Raw genomic sequence first — 18,218 nt, 5'->3', positions numbered from 1 at the left:
TCTTTTATGAGGTAAATGTAAAACTTTGCAAATCTTGAGAACTAGTTCCATTGGTTACCACTAGTTCTCAGTCCCCCAGTTTAAGGCATCATTAACTCCTTCTTGCTTGTGGCATTAGCAATAAAAGTTAACTATTAAACTTGCATTTTAACCTTTTTGCCTTCAGTTGCAACTGCATGACACCGAGCAAAAGAAAGGTAAATCCTTTATATAGCATTCTGTGGTAGAACATCTGGCATAGCTCAGCTAACATTTTATTTAAAGTGTTTTGTTAAGTTACTAGACATTTAAAAGGATAATTAGTCTCCATCCTTTCTAAATCACAAAGGCCAGATTAATGATTGTTCAAACTGCAACAATATTGTAATAAAAATGATAGGTATATGGCTGACCATGCTATTCTCTCCTAAAGCCCCTCTTAAAGGTATGATTACTCATTTGCTAATGCAATGGTTTTTAGACAACCCAAAATGAATTCTGAATTGTAAGTAATTCTTACTATGTTAGTAAACTAATCTATGCAGTTTACTGTTTAGTTTCAGAAATGTATGTGTGAAATAAATCTTCAGGTCAGTAACGGTCATTTAAGGTTACTGTTCTTCCAAGTCTAGGCTTTGTATTAAAGTTCTGGGAGTCTGGCACAGGAGATACTTGTACAAAGCTACCACCTCTCATATCTGTGTGTGTGTGAGTAGGACAAATGTCTGGTTTTTTCCTAAAGCTTCAACTCCTGGACTCATTTGAATATATGAGAACATTAGCTCTTGTTCAACAATCAGAGTTCAGTTCTCATGGCTGCAGTGTAAAAGTCAAAGTTTCAATTTCAAAAGGTAATTCTCCAAATGGAAGTATTTGTGTTTTTTTTTCTAAAGCTGACAGTTAAGATAATCTTTTCATTGCGTAGGGGCAGAATGGGGGTCTGAGTCCAGATTTCTGATTGCTTGAAGCTGACAGTACTGCTTACTATCAGACATAATACACAGTGCTGTGAGTGTCTTGCTTGTACCTGGATGGTCATTTACTCCAGCATAAAGCAAATATAAACTGCAGCATCATGTAGCAACTTTAGTTTCTTTCTGCACTGGTGTACTTGATGGCACCAATGACAACAGGGGTGTTGTTGTACTAATAGCAGCTCCATTTATATTCAGCTCTACTACAGCTCAGATTGCCTCTTGGTTAGTATCCTCAAAATCAAAATTTTTGTTAAAAGAGAAAAGAAAAAGGAGTGATAATAAATAAACTTCCCTACTTTAATCAAACCCTGCCTGTTCAGAACACAAAGCCGAGCAAAATGTTGCTCAATCGCTATTGTTTTTGCTTATTTCAGAAAGCAGTTCAGTTGGGTTCAGTCATATCTAAAAGAGACTTCATCTCCTGGAGTTCAATTCTGCCGCCAACTGAGGAAATTAATCATATAGGGCTGGGACACAGGCGGGTATTAAAAAGCTGACTGCAAAGAACTTTTGGACTTATCTCATTCCTCCTTTTCCACCCACCACAATGTTGGCAGCATCCTGGCTGCCCTGATATATACACACACACAGTCTGCAAATCTGTTGTCACTTTCTACCCTTGCTCTCTCTCTGTGACTAGATCACTGAAAATAATGGCGTCCCTTCCACAAAGGTAAAGAGAAGTAAGGCCACTGTAGGTTCCCAAGAACATCCTGAAAAAAAAATATTTGAACTGCTTTAGGTGACTCTGTAAATCCAGAGTAAAGCCCAACATACATTTGTTTCTAAACCATAACCTCCAAAACCTTGCAGGTTGCCCAGATTGGTGGTGGATGCCCTATCCCTGGAAACATTCAAGGCCAGGTTGGATGGGGCTCTGAGCAACCTGATCTAGTGGAAGTGGGGTTGGACTAGATGACCTTTAAAGGTCCCTTCCAACCCTAACGATTCTATGATTCTAAAAGAAAGTGCATATTTCCTAGAGCAGCTCTGTGAGGTACTATCTTGTAGTACAGGGGACAATTATTGTTTAGGAGAATTAAACAAAGACATTCACAACTCTTCCAGTGCAAGACCTATTCTCTGTATCTGTTTCTCCGTTGTCTGTACAGGCACAAAGCATGTTACACCCTAAACATTTATTTTAAAATTGAATGGAGGTGTCTGCCAGTTAGACTTGAATGCCAGGAGTGGCCAAGTCCTTTCATCCAAGGAGTCTGACTTCCCACAGGGAGCAAATGAAACAACTTGCTGTCCTGGACTGACTCATGTTCCTCAGACTGAGATAAGATCCCTACTATTTTTCAAGAAAATAAAAGGAGGGTGTCATAATGTCTGGAGCCAGTAAAATTAACCATATTTGGTAAAATGCAAAGAATCTTTGGTCCTGTTATTACTGCTTCTTGTTAGAGCTAGGAAGGTCATGAGATTTTTAGCTCAATGGCTAATTTTTCTCTTGGAAAAAATAAAATCATGCCAAAGTAAAACTTCTGTTTTATAATGAATTTTAAAAACGAAAAAGTGAAAAAAAAAAACCAGTACTGTTACCTAAAAATACACATCTGGGTTTTTTCACCATCTTTGTTGTCCTTCTTTTCTTTCTTTTCCCTTTGTTTTTGCCTTTTGAATTTAGGCCTGTTTTGAAACAAAGTTTCAGATTTTCTTTTGGAAAATAATACTAGTAAAATATGTTGACCTTTTGAAATGTTCCACCAAAATACTCCACAGACAAGTTGTTATTTTCAAAACAGTTTTTCTCATGTTTTCAAATGAAGCTATTTGGTGGCTGCATAAATAGTTTTGGCCCCTTCCACGTAAACTGTATTTTCTAGTGAAGGTAGGCTTCCTTAAACATGTTTCCTCAACTGAATGAACCATGACTGCTCATAGCCACAGCAGCACTGATGTGCTAGCTCAAATGTGTATGCCTCCTCTTTGGTCTCAGTGATCTCAATGGTCCTTTTCCATGGGAGGACATGAAAGACTGAAAATTCAAGAGCTGGTGACAGAAAATGCAGGCATGTGAAAACAGACCTAGCACAAATACCCTTGGTCGTAACACGTCCAAGGACGTCTCTGCTGTAGTAGCACCAAATCTCATCCTGCTGGAGTATTTCAAGCTGGACTCACCTCATGAATCTCAGAATGCCTTTGTTCATACTCAGAATTAAGCATTTCCCATTTCAAAAAATTATTTGTCTGATTTTGCCAAATCAGATCACACACACCTGAAGAAAATTATGCACATGTGAGATGGGCTTTTCATTCCCCAAAGCCAAGGAGTGGACGCAGACCTGGTAATACCGTCACTTCCCCCTCTGAATTATGCCCTTTCATACTACAGGAAGTCCTAGAATCCACACTGAAAAAAAGTCCCACCTCCTGCAATTCCTTTTAGTTTGAGAAAAAGAGTCAAGAGTGCCCAGAGACCCCCAAACTAGTGTTCGCATTGGGTTAAATTCAGTGTTCTGGTCCTCATTTGCAGGGTAATCTCAGCCAGTATGGTCATGACCTCCAGCAAGAGCTATGTTATACTGGAACAATGGATCTGTCAGCCTCCTGAGTGAAAGGGGTGTGTGCAAAGGACAAAGGTTTCTCAGCAGCTGGCTCATGAATCTGGAGTTCCTGCCTGGAAGGGATCAGGATGATTAAAAAACTCAGCACCTTCCAAGCAAAATGGAAAGCCCACTTCTTCGCTTTGCTCTTCCCACAAATGCTCTACATGAAAAAATAAATTAAGTCCAGTCCCTGCTGCCTCAAAAAAAAAAAAGAAAGAAACATTACTTGTGGGAAGAAAACAGCTAGGCTGCTTCTGTCTATATATTTGTTATAATTTGAAGATCTACCACTGTGTTGCCACTACAAAGGCTGGTACCTAGTTGGGTGGAACAGATACAAACTGCAAAAATATTCAAGAAATGTATTTGCATAACACTCATTTTTCTAATCCTTCATTGTTCTGATCACACTTCCTGCCTAACTCCAGGCCTGATCAGCCTCAGAGCTAAACAGGCCAGCAGCCCATTCCATGTGAGAGAGACTTCAGGGTTCGGTGCATTGTGCCTGAGAAATATTAGCACAGGTGTTCCTCCATTTCTAAGTCCTATCCCAGTTTTTCTGAGAAATGTTAGCCTCAGATTACAATACCACACTGAAAGTTCACAGTCTGAGCTATTCCAGATATGTCTCTTACCTTTGGATCTTTGCACACTCCAGCTGATCTGTTTGTATTTTTATTTATGCCTCAGACATAACTGGTTTGTTCACTTTGGTTGATGTTATTTCCATTATCAGAGCCCATTAGATTGCTTTCCTGTAACTGTCTCAAAGCATAACACCTCTATGAACGACAGCCCATGTTAACTGTATTCCTTTAATGCTTGTTTGTCTGCAGGAGCTATGCAATCCTATACGTGGTCACTCACCTACACCGTGACAACAGCTGCTGGGTCACCTGCTGAAAATTCCCAACAGCTGCCCTGCATGAGAAGTCCACATGTACCATCATCATCTGTCACGCACCGAATACCTGTCTATCCCCACAGAGAAGAACATGGGTAAGTAATTTCCCAGTGTCTTGGGGTTTTTTGTAGTTTTTGGATGAACCTATGCTTAGGATTTTTTTTTTTTTAATGCAGTGAAATCTGGTTGTTGATATAGTAAGTCTGTATTGCAAAGATGCTGGTATAATTATTCTTTGGCTGTTGTTATTCTTGTGTGATTATATTGTGTCTCAGTGTTACAATCTCATTTAATTCTATTTTAAAACACAGTAGACCTGGAGGATATTTTATAAGAGAGAAAGCTTCAGTAGATTTCTTCTCTGATCCCTGTTTTCCTCTTCCGTGTTCTATCCCAAAGACTAGATGTGTCCAAAGAACTATCCTATCATACCATGCCTCAGGAGAGATGATCCTTCTCCTTTGCTCAGCACTGCTGAGACCACATCTGGAGCACTGGATGCAGTTCTGTGCTTCCTAGTATAAGACAGATACAGGCATACTGGAGCGATTCCAGAAAAGGACCTCTCAGAGGATTACACAGGACTGGAGCATCTGTCATACAAAGAGAGGCTGAGAGAGATGGAATTGTTTAGCCTCAGCAGGAGAAGGTTCAGAGAGGGTCTTATCAATGTGTATAAATACCTGGTGGGGGATGTAAAGAAGATGGAGACAGGTTCTTCTCAGTGGTATTCAGTTACAGGACAAAAGACAATGGGCATATATTGAAATATAAGAAATTCTGTTTAAACATAAATGAACTAGTTGGAACTAGATGATCTTTAAGGTCCCTTCCAACTCAAACCATTCTATGCTTCTATGATTTCAACAGCATTATTTTAAAAACCTTTAAACTTCTGTGCTGAATTAGCATCAAATGTTCGCACGGCTACTCAAAGATGGGGAGGTTGCAGAAAGTGTCCATGCATCTTCTGCAAATAATGATTGCCAACAAACACTGACCCTGCAGCGTCTTGTAGCTAAGGAAACTGCTCCCTCCTTTACCCTCGACTGTCCCTAGGCAAGAAGTTGGGATAAAAAAAGAAAATAGGTAGATCCTCCAACCTCAAATCCCACTCTGTTCTTGAGTTAGCTGTGCTAAAGGTGTACATTGTATGCTTCAGACCCAAATTAATACATCTCTCTCCCTCCCAAAAAAGGAACATCTGACCCCAGTGCAAGGAGAGAGACGAAATCCACAGTGTAGTTCTTTAAGTCAAGTCTTACCATACTTCCTCCTGGATAGCAATTTACAGGGAACATGGCAATAAAATAATAATAAAGGGAAAAACTCTTTCTCCTTAGAAAGTGCACAAATGAGCCTGCAACTTAAGGACACAGAAGACACAGAAACATGCTGAGTCTCTCTATTTGTTGTTGTGCTGAACACGTAATTTCACTAAGTGGTATCTGCTTCGGAGCTGAGCTGGAAAATATATTTTTTTAAAAAGGTTATTTAAAATTTCTAAATATTTTAAAAGTGCAACTGTATGTTTCATAAGAGTTCTAGAATTGCTAGTGGGAATACAATTATCATGGATACTAAATAGTGTTTTTAAATGGATTTTAGATACACAGGAAGTTACAACTACGGTAGCTATAGCAACCAGCATCCCCATCCAATGCAGGGTCAGTATCCATCCTTACCACACGATACTGCTATTTCTGGACCACTTCACTACTCAGCTTACCACAGAAGCTCTTCACAGGTAAGCTGGATTTATTACTTGACAATGCTTGCTATAATGTTTTCAGTAAAGTTGCACTTTTAAATTTATCAGCATATTAGCTGTCTGAATCAATAAGCTCTCACCAATCTAGTCATTGATGGTCCCTAATTTTTTTCTTTTCTAATATTACCTAGATATCTTTTCATTTCAGTGGAGATTTTTTTATCAGAAGTAACTTTAGATTGTGCATTTAATGTACTAACTCTAAAATCCAGCAGTGTGAATCATAGAAAGTGTTTCTGTGTTAAGGAGAGCTAAAACAAAAATTAGTTGCATTAGTTGCATGTTTCTTAGATGCTGGGAACAGGAAGATTCCTAACAAGAAATAAAAGTGTTTTCATATAGCTGAAAGAAGATGCAGAGGCCATAGCAATTCTTCTGGGGCCTCTGCTTTTAAGAATATGTATGTTTAAGAATTTGCTAAAATTGTGAGTTCTGCATACAGTTTGAATCACTTCAGGATGCCACTGCAAAGAGGTTCTGTTTAATCTGTATGCTATAGTCTACTACTACAATGCTGAGAAATGGTGTCAGCACCTATTTCAGGACTGTTTCACTTCACAAAACTGAGCCAGTAGGAACCAGCACAGATTAAGTGTGAAGATGATATTTGACAAGAGTTGAAAAGTAATGCCACTGTAGGAGGGCTTCAGTACATCATGCAACTGGTGCTTCCCCAGTGTAGGAAGCTGCTCTCTGGTAGAAGATTTGCAAAAGGCAGGTACAGGCAGGAGGAGATGGCATTGGGCTATTCCACCCACATGGCACCTCTTGTGCTTTATCTACTGGGAATTTATACAAGTATATTAGGGACTACCATGCTTAACTATCGTCACTGGACCAGAACAGTTTCATACCAGATGCAAAGATGTGAATTTGATAGTGCTTTGGACTAGAACACACAAAACCTGGATCTCATTCTGGTCTTTGGCATCAGTCTGCCAGGTGATCTCAGAGTAGTCATTTCTCTTCTCTATCCTTCATTTTCCCTAGCTGTAAGATAAGAACGATGGTATTGATCTCCTTAAAGCTTTTTGAGATCTGCTGGGAAGATTGGTCTATAGAAACGCAATATGCTCATTTGGACCAGCTCAGCAATGGCTCCCTAGCTTATGGAAAGAACAAGTCTACAACTTCTCACCCATTTGTGTAGCACCTGGTCCATCAGACTACACAAGGTGTCAGGATTTGTTTAAGGGTTGTGGCAGCGGCTGTATCTTCAACAGGGACAGTGAGTGAATGTTTAAGTACAGTGTCCTGTGATAGGTTTGCATTCATTGGTTTTTCAGTACAGGTCTTACCCTGTTACGTCAAGAGTTTTTCCAGAATGCATTAGTTTTTTAATTACAATTGGCTCACCAATTTTCTTTACTCTCTCTTAGCTTTACTACAGAAAACCCACATGAGGGCCGGTTCTGAAATGGTCTGTAAGGCCATTAATCTGTGTGTAAAAGAGAGAATTAGAGTTTTACTGCTTAGAAACGTTATCACCCACACAAGGAGTTTCTTTCTGCCCTCTGACAACTGTCTGTCACACTTACATAGAGAGCACAAGTTAAACAAGAAATAAATAGAGCAAATCAAGATCAACACATTTTTAGTTTAGTCATGTCCTGGTTAACATGTTATGTGGAAATAGTAACATACATTAAAATCATGCAAATACTTTTCATACTGTAGTAGGTTGTCTCTACAAGAGCAGATGTCAGATAATTTCTTCCTCTCTTGACAGCCCTTGAACTCTCCTGAACATGCACGAAGAACAGTTACGCTTTAATGGTCACACTAGAGAGCAAAAATATTTCAACTTACATTTAACATGTTCTTTCTCATGCTGTTTGTAAACCGAGATGGACACAGCTAAAAAAAACACCTATCAATGGACTCATTCTGTATTGAAAGGAGCTACAAACGGAAACCTTACTTTCAGAAATAATCTAAAAGTCTTGAATGTTTTAATATGGAATTTGCTGACATTCTTTTTAAAGCTAAGAGAGCTTCTGTAAAAGGCTTGCCCTGGTAATAAGTCTTAGCTACTTTTAACCAAAAAAGTTCATAAGATGTCCCTAATAAGATGTTAGGGGACTACTATGATCCCGTGATTCTGTGATTCTACTGTTTTGCTAGTGGACTTTCTGAGGGGAACATGGTGCAATGAATTGCAGTGGGACTTATGACATTGCAAAATCAAAATACAGGAAGCCAAATTTGCAAAGAACATATAAACAGCTGCTACTATACTGAAACCAGAGGAGATGCAGTGTGTATGGCTGTGGTAACATAATCCGTTGAGAAGAGGAGGCATTGACCATAACTCTTCAAAAGAACTCTTTGTTATAATCTACATTCAGTCCAAATATAGAACTCTGGCTCAACTTTAGCTAATATTCTATCATGCTCTTTAGGACAGTGTCTAGGGATTAACTCCTAAGAAAAAAGATCTGTATATGGGCTAAGTTCTCCTGAACAAACTTGGATTTAGAGAGAGACCTTGTCTCAGACAGGGGTCTGAACTGAAACAGGCAACCTGTAATCGAGGTGGGTTTTAGGCTGCAATTATAAATTACTGTTTTGGTCTCAAAGAACACCATGTCCAACTTCTTTCTGTGGAAGAGAGCAACATACTCCAGGCTTTATCAGGTCAGTTATTTTGAAGCTACTTTCCATCCCAGAGAATTGTTCCTAAAGAAAAACAGTAGAAGTTTAGGATGGATCATTTCATGGATACGATTTACAGACCATAATAAAAAAAAAAAGCAGAACTGGAGCAAAGGGGATGGAGGGAATAACTTTTGTTTGGTGGAAGTGGGGAACTGAACAGCTGGGAAGGAAAGGGGAAGGAAAGGGAATGAGTGACACTTTAAATTGTATTTGCCAACATGTGGCATGTTGATCCCAACCTGACAATACGATAACTGTGGTTTTGTTATTGGAATCCTTACAGTGTGGCTGTGCTGTGGAAGAAGTCACACAGCCACAGCTATAGATCTTGTACTATGTATAGCTCTTGAAAAGTGCAGGTGGACATCCGAAGCCAAGCCTAACTCACCTGCCCAGTGGTAGTCCATGTTAGAGAGAGGCTTCTAGGTAATTTTAATCCCCTAGTGTTAGAGGAAATGGGACAGCGGTAGCTGCTAAGGCTGATACCACTGGAGTGCCATGTGCCACAGCTGCTTGCTCATTCACACCCCGTCCTGTAACAGACTGGTGAGAATCCTTGAGGTTATTGTTATCTCCCATCTTTGAGACAGTCTTGGAGCGTGCCTTGGCTCATAGACTAATGTGATAAGTGGCTTGTGGCTTTGGGCTAAATAGAAATTTTTATAAGTAGCTCATAGTTTCTTAAAGATCAGTGGTTCACAGACGGACAAGATGGCAAAAAAAATGGAGGAGATGGCTTGTAAAAAACTTTATAGGGGAGTAAATGTTCTGCTGAAGTAATATCTGCAGCTACTAATCCAGCATAAGCCTAAACCTTGCTCCTTACAGCAGTATAGAGTGACTAATTCTTACTGATGGCTAAGAGTCTTTTTCTTGACAAGGACAAACCTTGGTCTTCATCTGATGGTTTGTTTTTTTTTTTCTTTCATCAGCATCTGTGAATAGTTCTCAGAGCAGTTGCTTCCTTGTAAACTCCAGGCCTGATTGCTCATTTCTTGACGTGGCTTACTGGCCAGAAGCCTGGCACACAAATAAAGAAAAATGATCTACGGATTCATTTGTTACTACCTAGTTCTCTAAGGCATAGTGCAGAAGTGCATACAATCCTATGATGTTACTTTTATCATCATACAGAAGGGGACTATGTAACGTGTGTACATAAACACATCTATACTGACACTATGTTTTGTCAGTTCTCTGCCTCTGCAGTTTTACACAACAGATGCCAGGGTAGAAAATAGACAACTCTGTCTAAGAGCCTCTGAGCGTTCTTATCAACCTATGTTGAGTTTCACAGTGAGGTACCCTCTTCAAAGGTAACCCCTTCGCAGTGTCACCACCTAATCCACCTCCACAATGTACGCTTGACTGGCTTTTGATCACAGTTATAATTTGTTTGGTTTCTCTTGTGATGGATGCTCTATACACAGGAGTTATCTAAGGACTGCATGTGCCCTCCAGAGCAGTGTGGTCTGGGGAGCATGCGAACGTCCTGTTCTCTCCACTGGGCTGAGCAGGGAACCTGCTGGAGCTGCAGCTCCCCTCCAGCCTTTCTGTGCAAACATGATCTCAGAGTAGGTAGGAGGGACTTAGTTAAGAAGCTCCCTGTAACCACTCTGTCATCAAACAGCTGGTAATGACAGAAAAAAAAAAAATACTGTCCCAATCCCACCCATGCAACAAGAGTCATTGTTCCTAACTGTGTGGCTTCATAATAGACTTGAGATTGTTAGAATGTAATTGAAGTAATTATGTATTGAATGCAACAGGAAACAGATGTCTTAACTTCTTTTTAAGTAATTAAAAGTAGCATTTTCGTAAGGCTGCAAATGCCACTCCCAAAAGTATCAAAGTCACTTAGATTGACTTGAAAGCTTCACTCAACCTATTTGACAGACTAATAGTCAATAAGCTTCAATTTGTGGACAAAAGGATCAAATTAAGAGTTATAAAGATGCAATTAATTAATAGTTTTGATTATGTCAATTTTTTTTTGAGATTTTAAGCATATTTTTAGGAAGTTAATTTATAGCCGGTTCTTCACAATTGCTATAATTTCTAGTATGAGTTATTTAAAAGTCCTAAAGTAGTGGCTAACATACAACATTAACTTACAGCGTTCTGCAGAAGCGTGAGCTGATGCAATGTAAAGTCAGAGCCACATTCATAAGGAAAATATTTTGCTGTTTGGACAGAGACACCACTATGTATAATCAGTCAGTGAGTTGAGGATAAGAATAAAGAGATTATTCTCCATCCTCACACTGCAGGAACTTTATCTTCACTTCATGGGAGGACATATTTAACGTTGTATTTACTAAAAGAAATTGAATTAATTTTACATTTTTGGACACGGCCTTAATAATAATCTGCTCAAAGTCACCCAGACTTAAAGGGCTTCTTGTCTAGGTCTAATGGCAGCAGTAGCAGCAAGTGTGAGTTAACCCAGAAAATGGCAATTTCCTGTGAAGAGCCCTCCAACAAACGTCGCTTTTATATCTGGCAAAGATCACTAGGCCCCAGTGTTTTGAGTTCAGCATGCTTAAGCACTCTTCATTAAACCGGATGTAGAGTGTGAAAGGTGATTCAGGCAGCATGGGCAGGCATCCGCCCAGATGGCTATGCTTTGGACACTCCAACAAGGCTGAATAGATGCTTCATTGGGTGAGTTAATAGTCAGGCAGGGGCCAATGAGTACTTTAAAAATATTGTCTTTCAATAGTCTCTTCACTGTAGGGAAGAAGAAGTCACTGACTCATTTGTGATTAGCTGACCTACCATTACAAAACTTTCCATCTTGCATTCAGTCATAACAGAATTTATTGTAAAATACTAGATATTTAGGGTCCATGTTATTTTCAAGCAATTGCTCCTTTTACATTCATGACACAGTCATAAACACAGCTGCATCGAGTGCGCTTGATGAAAAGGAAAAGCAGCACACTGCATCCTGTCCCCTCATGCACAGCCATTAGCCCTGCCTTCTTACTCAGTCTTAGCATGGCCTCTTGACTGCAGATAGGAAGAGGATTATCTTTTCTTTTCAGTGCATCCTGAAGTTAATTCTGGGAGCCAAGGTTTCATTCCCTCAACGGCACAGGTTCAGGTCCAAACTACCTAAAAGACATTATGTGGCTTCCCCACGTAATGCCATGTACAACCAGGAGACCCACCACAATATTTGCAGAGTTCATTTTGTTCCTCTTGCTCATAGATGAAAGTTTAGCAGTCTACAGATTAACAAGTAGCAAATTATCCTGGCTGAAGCCAGGGCTTTCTCTTGGCATTTTTAAAGGGTATGAAAGCAAGTCCTTCCCCTGTTGTAAGTCACAACCTCAGTTTCACAACCCCAAAGGAAAACTGCACTGAGTTTGATCTGCCACAGAGCAGTTCAAATATCGTACTGGAAGAAGACAAGAGATAGTCATTGGTGTATTATGGCAAGAGTCTAGATTAATCTTGTTGTAAGTGTATTCTTTAATACAAGAATTATTTAATACAAGTGATTGCAGGTGTAGATCAATGGGTAATAAAGGCAAAGACCATGATAATTGGTATTAAGTAAAACATTACTGAAGACAAATAAGAATGTTTCTAGCTTGGCCCGCATCTTGCAGCTCCACAGATGACCTACAGAAAACAGAAACTTAAAAATGTATTATTTGTGTGGCGTGGTTTTTTCCCAATGATCCGTCCTGGTCCTGACTCCTACCATCAAAAAGCATTTTATACACAGTCATTAGTGGGACATTTGAGATCAGCCAGGAAAAACCATTTACAGATTTGACAACTATCTAAAAGCAACTACTGTTTAATTTGAGACAAGCTAACTAATAGATTACATCATGTAGCAGGAGGAAGAAAAGAGCCATTATCTGAGGACTGCTCACCTTCTGTCTTAAACACTTATCTTGAGGTTTGATAAATTCTTCTGATGGCTGTAGACAAAGCACAAATTACTCACCTTTATTAGATGTCTGACTTTTTGACAGCTAAAGTCAGGTGAGATTAATTCAACTCTGAAGCCATAGTGAATAACATGACAAGTTGTTTCCTCTGTATTCATTATGGTAGGAGTTTTTTTTCACCAAGATGGTCAGGTGAAGGCAGTCGGCAGGCACTAGCATGAAAATTACTTCAGTGTATTGCTGATGCAGACCAGGAAAGCTGCATCCTAAATCTTCTAGCTAGTCTCCCATACATTAAAAATATGAAAATTGTTCAAGTTTTTCTGAAACCTCTTCTGTTTACTTAGAATACTTGCAGGTTGTTTGTCTTTTGATAGAGTGCCCTGTCCTTAATTAATGAGTTAAAGGAGAGAACCATGATCCTAAATTCAAATCAACTCTCATAAAACTTCAAAGATTGAGTTTCATTGTTGCTGGGCATAGGCAACTCTTATCTTCAGCAAGAGCTTCTGGAAAGACAGCGAGTCTGATAACTTGATTCTTCTGCAAAGGAATATAAGATTTTCTGCAGTCAGTGCCTAAGCTCTGCTAAATTTTCCTACTGAAAAGCCTTTTGCTGGGGTGAAGATGGAAATTTAGATGATCTTGTACAGACTTGTTGCCAGCGTTGCCGATACAGCTCATTCTGATAGCTGTTTTAGCAGTACCAGTTGAAGTGTTGATGCTTTAGTATGGTGCTGCCATTTACCTGCCTGTTTCAGCAGCTGATTGCACAGGTAAATCCACAGTCCCTGTGGCATTGAAAAGTATATGCTAAATAATGCATTGTACAGCTTTAACTTCCTCTCTCTTATCTGTTAACTGGCTTGTCTCTCCAGGACATGGTGGAATACGCTAAATCACTAACCACAGTATTTTGGTTAAAAATAGTCTTCTCTTTCTCCTTTCCAATTAGGAGTGGTCATGGTGTGGCTTTTGAGCTACTTGTGAACTGTTTGAATACGTTTGCCAAGGCAGGGCTGCCTTCCTGGCTGTGGTCTGGAGGAAGTCAGCAGAAACTCCTCATGGAGCCATTTCTGTAATTGCCTTGGGGACCTGCTTATGCAACTGATTAACCACAGCCCCATCCGGCAGTGGAGCACTGTAATGAGACCCTTTGGGAATCACTGCCATCTCCCTTCTCGGAACAACTACAGCAGCTCTTCTCTCTATGACCCTCCAAACTGTGGGGAAAGGGTTTTACAGTCCTCAGCCATATAAAGTTTTGGCACGTAGCTTGCAAGGTTTGTAAGCATCAGAAGAGGTGAGAGTCTTTGGTGACAGCCTTCTAGTTAAGGAAATACCACAGTGTCAAACAACCTGAGATAATGAAATTTTAAATTATGACACTTTTTGTAGAAAAGGCATAAAGGTGTAAAATGTAGAAGCTCTGAAGATACATGGCTGGTCAAGGAAAGAGGGATCCTAACCATCTCTGTGATGCAGATGGATAATAGGAGCTATTTCTTAGGCACAGCACACACATCTGCTCCTGTAAGACAGGCAATAACTACATAGATGTTAGGCAAGCACTCATAAGCACAGTTCAGTTTCTGTTTCTGGGCAGCCCGTGGCTATAGAGGGCAAAAGCTGTTCTCCATTTTCCTGCCTATCCTACCCTCAGCACATCTTCTCCTTAGTGGGAGGCACTTGTCGTACTTCTTCGATTTCTAGTTTCCAACTGTCACTGCTAACAGCTGGGGAATGGAGAGATTCTTCTTCTGCCTGCCTCTTATCGTAAGTTCTCTCATTAGCTGCTCACTCTGAGGTCAGACCATACTATTTCTCTGCAGAAACTGGCAGGCTGGCTTGTGAACTTTCAAAAGGGAAGGCACCTTTCCAGTAATAAAGATCCTTTTGCTCTCCTCCTTCAAAACTAGGTTGAGTGAGCAGGAGTCAGGACATTTTATACTGATTTTTACTGAATAGCAACTTTCCAAGTAAAAGCTGTGAGAAAAACCTTAGATTAATTAATTTAATTTTTCTGCTCCCAGAAATATCTGCCAGTACCTAGCTCTTTGATAAATTAACTCAATATTTAAATACAGTGACTGCTTTGCAAGACTTTCCCTGACACTTTGGTTTGACTGCAGGCATGAGTTATCTGATATTTCACCTTCAGTATGCTACCTAGTTGTTAGAGGGCTGCTAATTCATATGATTTTGGTTTTGTTAAATACAGAATTGTGATACCACCAGCCCTTATTTTAAAATTAAGTATGTGGTAGATAATTCTTTAATTTTTGTTTTGGTTTTTTTTTTTATTGTAGTACCCTTTCAACAGCCCAACATCAAGAATGGAGCCGTGTTTGATGAGCAGTACTCCAAGGCTGCACCCCACACCAGTGACTCCTCGCTGGCCAGAGGTCCCGGCCGCAAACTCCTGCTACACGAGCCCATCCATGCACTCCACAAGATATGGAAATTCTAGTGACATGTACACCCCCTTGACTACACGCAGAAATTCTGAATATGAGCACATGCAACACTTTCCCGGCTTTGCCTACATCAATGGGGAAGCCACCACAGGTTGGGCTAAATGAAAATGACTGGTTTAAGCTAAGCCCATATACTTAAGAGAGTTCTAAAAACTTCATATTATGTGGGACTTTTCATGGACGTTCTTCAAGGGAGGTGAAGATGGAAAAGATCCTGGGCAGATAAACATAGTTCATAACGTGGGCAAACTGCAGACCAGTATGACTGAATGTTCCTGTAGCTGAAAAATATTTTTGTGCTATTCCAGACCACTTCTTGGGCCAATCTGTGCCTTTTAAAATTCTGGCATGTGGGCCAACCCTGCGTGATGTCAGTTTGAGTGAGCCATTTTTGCCCCCCTCTCTTACTGACAAATGTTAATGAGTCTTACAAAAAAAAAACTGGAACGGGACCTATTTATAATTTGAATTAAAGACAGGAAATTCACCCTCAGTAAAACTCTGTCATCTGTTCTTCTTTTAAGCTCTTAATGAATTCCTTAAAAACCATTCTGCCAAGTCATCTCTTGTTCATATCAATTCCTCTATCTGGCTCCTTAAAAGACATGTGTTGTTGTAGGTTTCAGTTTACACCTAACTTCGTATATTGATGCACCTTTCTGTTGATCCAGTAAGTTTGATCTTTACAAAAGAGAAGAAAAGACATGTAGCATTGAATTATACACTGCCTTAAGTTGACTATTGTTCTTATTATATATGTATTTGTGTTAAGTTTGCACAATCTGGAAAAATCTAATTTCTCTGGTCAGTAATGACAAGATGAAGAAGGGACTTGGGGACTGGGAAGATTTTGGGTTCAGAGCCACATATGTTAAATATGATGATGTGAAGCAATTATGTAAAGAAAATGACAATGCAAACATGATTATTCATTTAATTACCTATTGACAGGTATGAAACTGTTCTCTCAATTCCTTCACGTGGTGATAATTCTATATACTTCTACAAAAGCAAAATTCAAAGCTGTGCCTTTGAACTTATTCTGTACTGTGTATGTGTGGAAAAATGTATTGTATTTTGGGGAGAATTTTTCTTAGACATTTTCTGTCAGATTTGTAGCTATTTGTGAGTTTTTGTTAGATTTTATTAACATAGCTTTTTCTTCTGTATTATAAAATGCACCAAGCAATTATGGTGAACCTATTACCCTATGGGTAAGAAATAAATAAATGGAAATACAACATCAGGCATTTTAGTAATTGTTTTGTAAATAAAATCTTTGATAGCACCCAGTGTGATGATAACCATGTTTATGCCTAAAATGGACAAAAGTATTATTTGTACAGCTGTGCAAGATATATGAGGGATTTTCACACTTAAATAAAGTTCATGAAATTAAATAGATACCATTTAAATTTACTTACATACAGAAGCAAACCTTCAAAAAACCCTAAAAGTGACAATGTCTGTTTTTATGCAGCAAAAGATGAGAACCTATATAACTCACAGCAAATGAGTAGTCCTACACCTGCGCTTTCAGCTGAAAGCGCTCGAGGCTCAAGGCTATGAATGGACTGATGGCTTTACGTAGTTTGGTTTAAGTCCTGCTGCTGTTGCTCACTCTGGCCTCTGTACTGACTGAGGCAGCTGAAATGTGCTAGCTTCTTTACAGTGCCTTGTAACGAACGTGTTGCCACTGGAATACTGGAAAAGGAAAAGCAATTTTTCCTTAGGTGGTAAGTGGCAAAATTCTCAGACCTTGTATGTTTAACTAGTGGGTAAACTGGTGAGAGTTTGGGGTCTGAAGTAACTACAGGAACGAGCTGGAAATCTGCAAGGATTGAGGGAGGAAGGATATTCCAGGACAGGTGTGGCAGGTGTCCAGGCCCTTGAGCATTCAGCTAAGGTCCTGGTGGGATTTTCAGAATCACAGTGGGAGCTTATCTCTACCTTTAGGTACCTGATGAAAATCTTGTTTCCTGGGCTAGTGCCACAGACCTTCTGAAATTTTACCCTTGTCGGGTGGTGTTCTTACCCAATATACATTTACACTGTTCTTAAGGACAGGGGAGATCAGGCTTAGGCTAACTCAGCTATTTTATTCTTATTCAAGTTACCTTCAGGCAAAATTGTCTACACATGAAGAAGATAAGTCGTGTGAGGAAGTTTTTTTTAGTGGCCATGACCTGCCATGGTTCTTCCAAGGACCAGATGCATTGGTGAGATATTTGTGGGCAGAACTGACCAGTAACTCAAAGCTGGGTCTTTGGAAGAATCAGGATGGAGGTGAACCCCAGCACCACTCAAGGGAAGCCAGAAGCACTTCCTATGTTTTTTACAACAACATGCTAAACCAAATAAAGTCTAATCCCCATTGACTGAAAGAGAGGAGAAAATTAGACTATTTAGTGTACAAATGTGTCATAGCCTTCAAAATGTTTGGGGAGAACTCAGTTACCCTGTCTTGAAGAGCTCAGGGAGACTGTTCAGGAAGGAGGATGGATGTTGGACACAGTGTCAGCCCCTGAAACAAATAAGACTTTCTGAGTGGAGAACTGCAACACCATGTGTGAAGCCCTGGGAGAGGGAATTTTGACCAACAGACCAACAGTAACACCACAAAGCTGCTCAGAAAAAAAGAGCCACAGAACTTCATCAGTCAGATGGGGCTTTGAAAGCCTTTTGCAAAAGAACCACCATATTAATATAAACCATCATAGCTTTTGGGTCACAGGGGTATATACCAGCCTGTGAAGTGCAGCAGTTCATGAGAGGATGATAACGTCTAGGTAGAATAGCCAGTTACGGACAGGAACCTCTTAAATCATCCTAGTACAAATTGCCAAACCTCCTGAGTCACAGCCTGCAGACTGTTAATTAAGCCCTTCCCTTGACCATGGTAACGGAAACTGCTGTTTCTTTCCTAGCCACGTATTTATGTGCATATAAAGTAAACATGTGACTACACAAATCCTTCTGGAGAAGC

At 39.8% G+C, this 18,218-nt stretch overlaps 1 protein-coding gene across 1 annotated transcript in view; it reads left to right on the top strand.

Annotated features, from left to right (window-relative positions):
• RFX4 (regulatory factor X4) overlaps positions 1 to 16,520 on the top strand; it is an 86,818-nt gene extending 70,298 nt beyond the window's left edge. Inside the window, exons 16-18 of the mRNA XM_086740140.1 lie at positions 4,351 to 4,513; positions 6,027 to 6,165; positions 15,065 to 16,520. Of these exons, the coding sequence (XP_086596266.1) occupies positions 4,351 to 4,513; positions 6,027 to 6,165; positions 15,065 to 15,337 (575 nt within the window). The 3' untranslated portion in view covers positions 15,338 to 16,520. The remainder of the gene's footprint in view (positions 1 to 4,350; positions 4,514 to 6,026; positions 6,166 to 15,064) is intronic.
• The last annotated feature ends 1,698 nt before the right edge of the window (positions 16,521 to 18,218 follow it).

Source organism: Chlamydotis macqueenii, chromosome 1, assembly GCF_036417535.1.
Source record: "Chlamydotis macqueenii isolate bChlMac1 chromosome 1, bChlMac1.mat, whole genome shotgun sequence".
Classification (NCBI taxonomy): domain Eukaryota; kingdom Metazoa; phylum Chordata; class Aves; order Otidiformes; family Otididae; genus Chlamydotis; species Chlamydotis macqueenii.
Note: the sequence above shows the minus strand (reverse complement) of the source record. Positions and strands in the feature narration are given on the sequence as shown.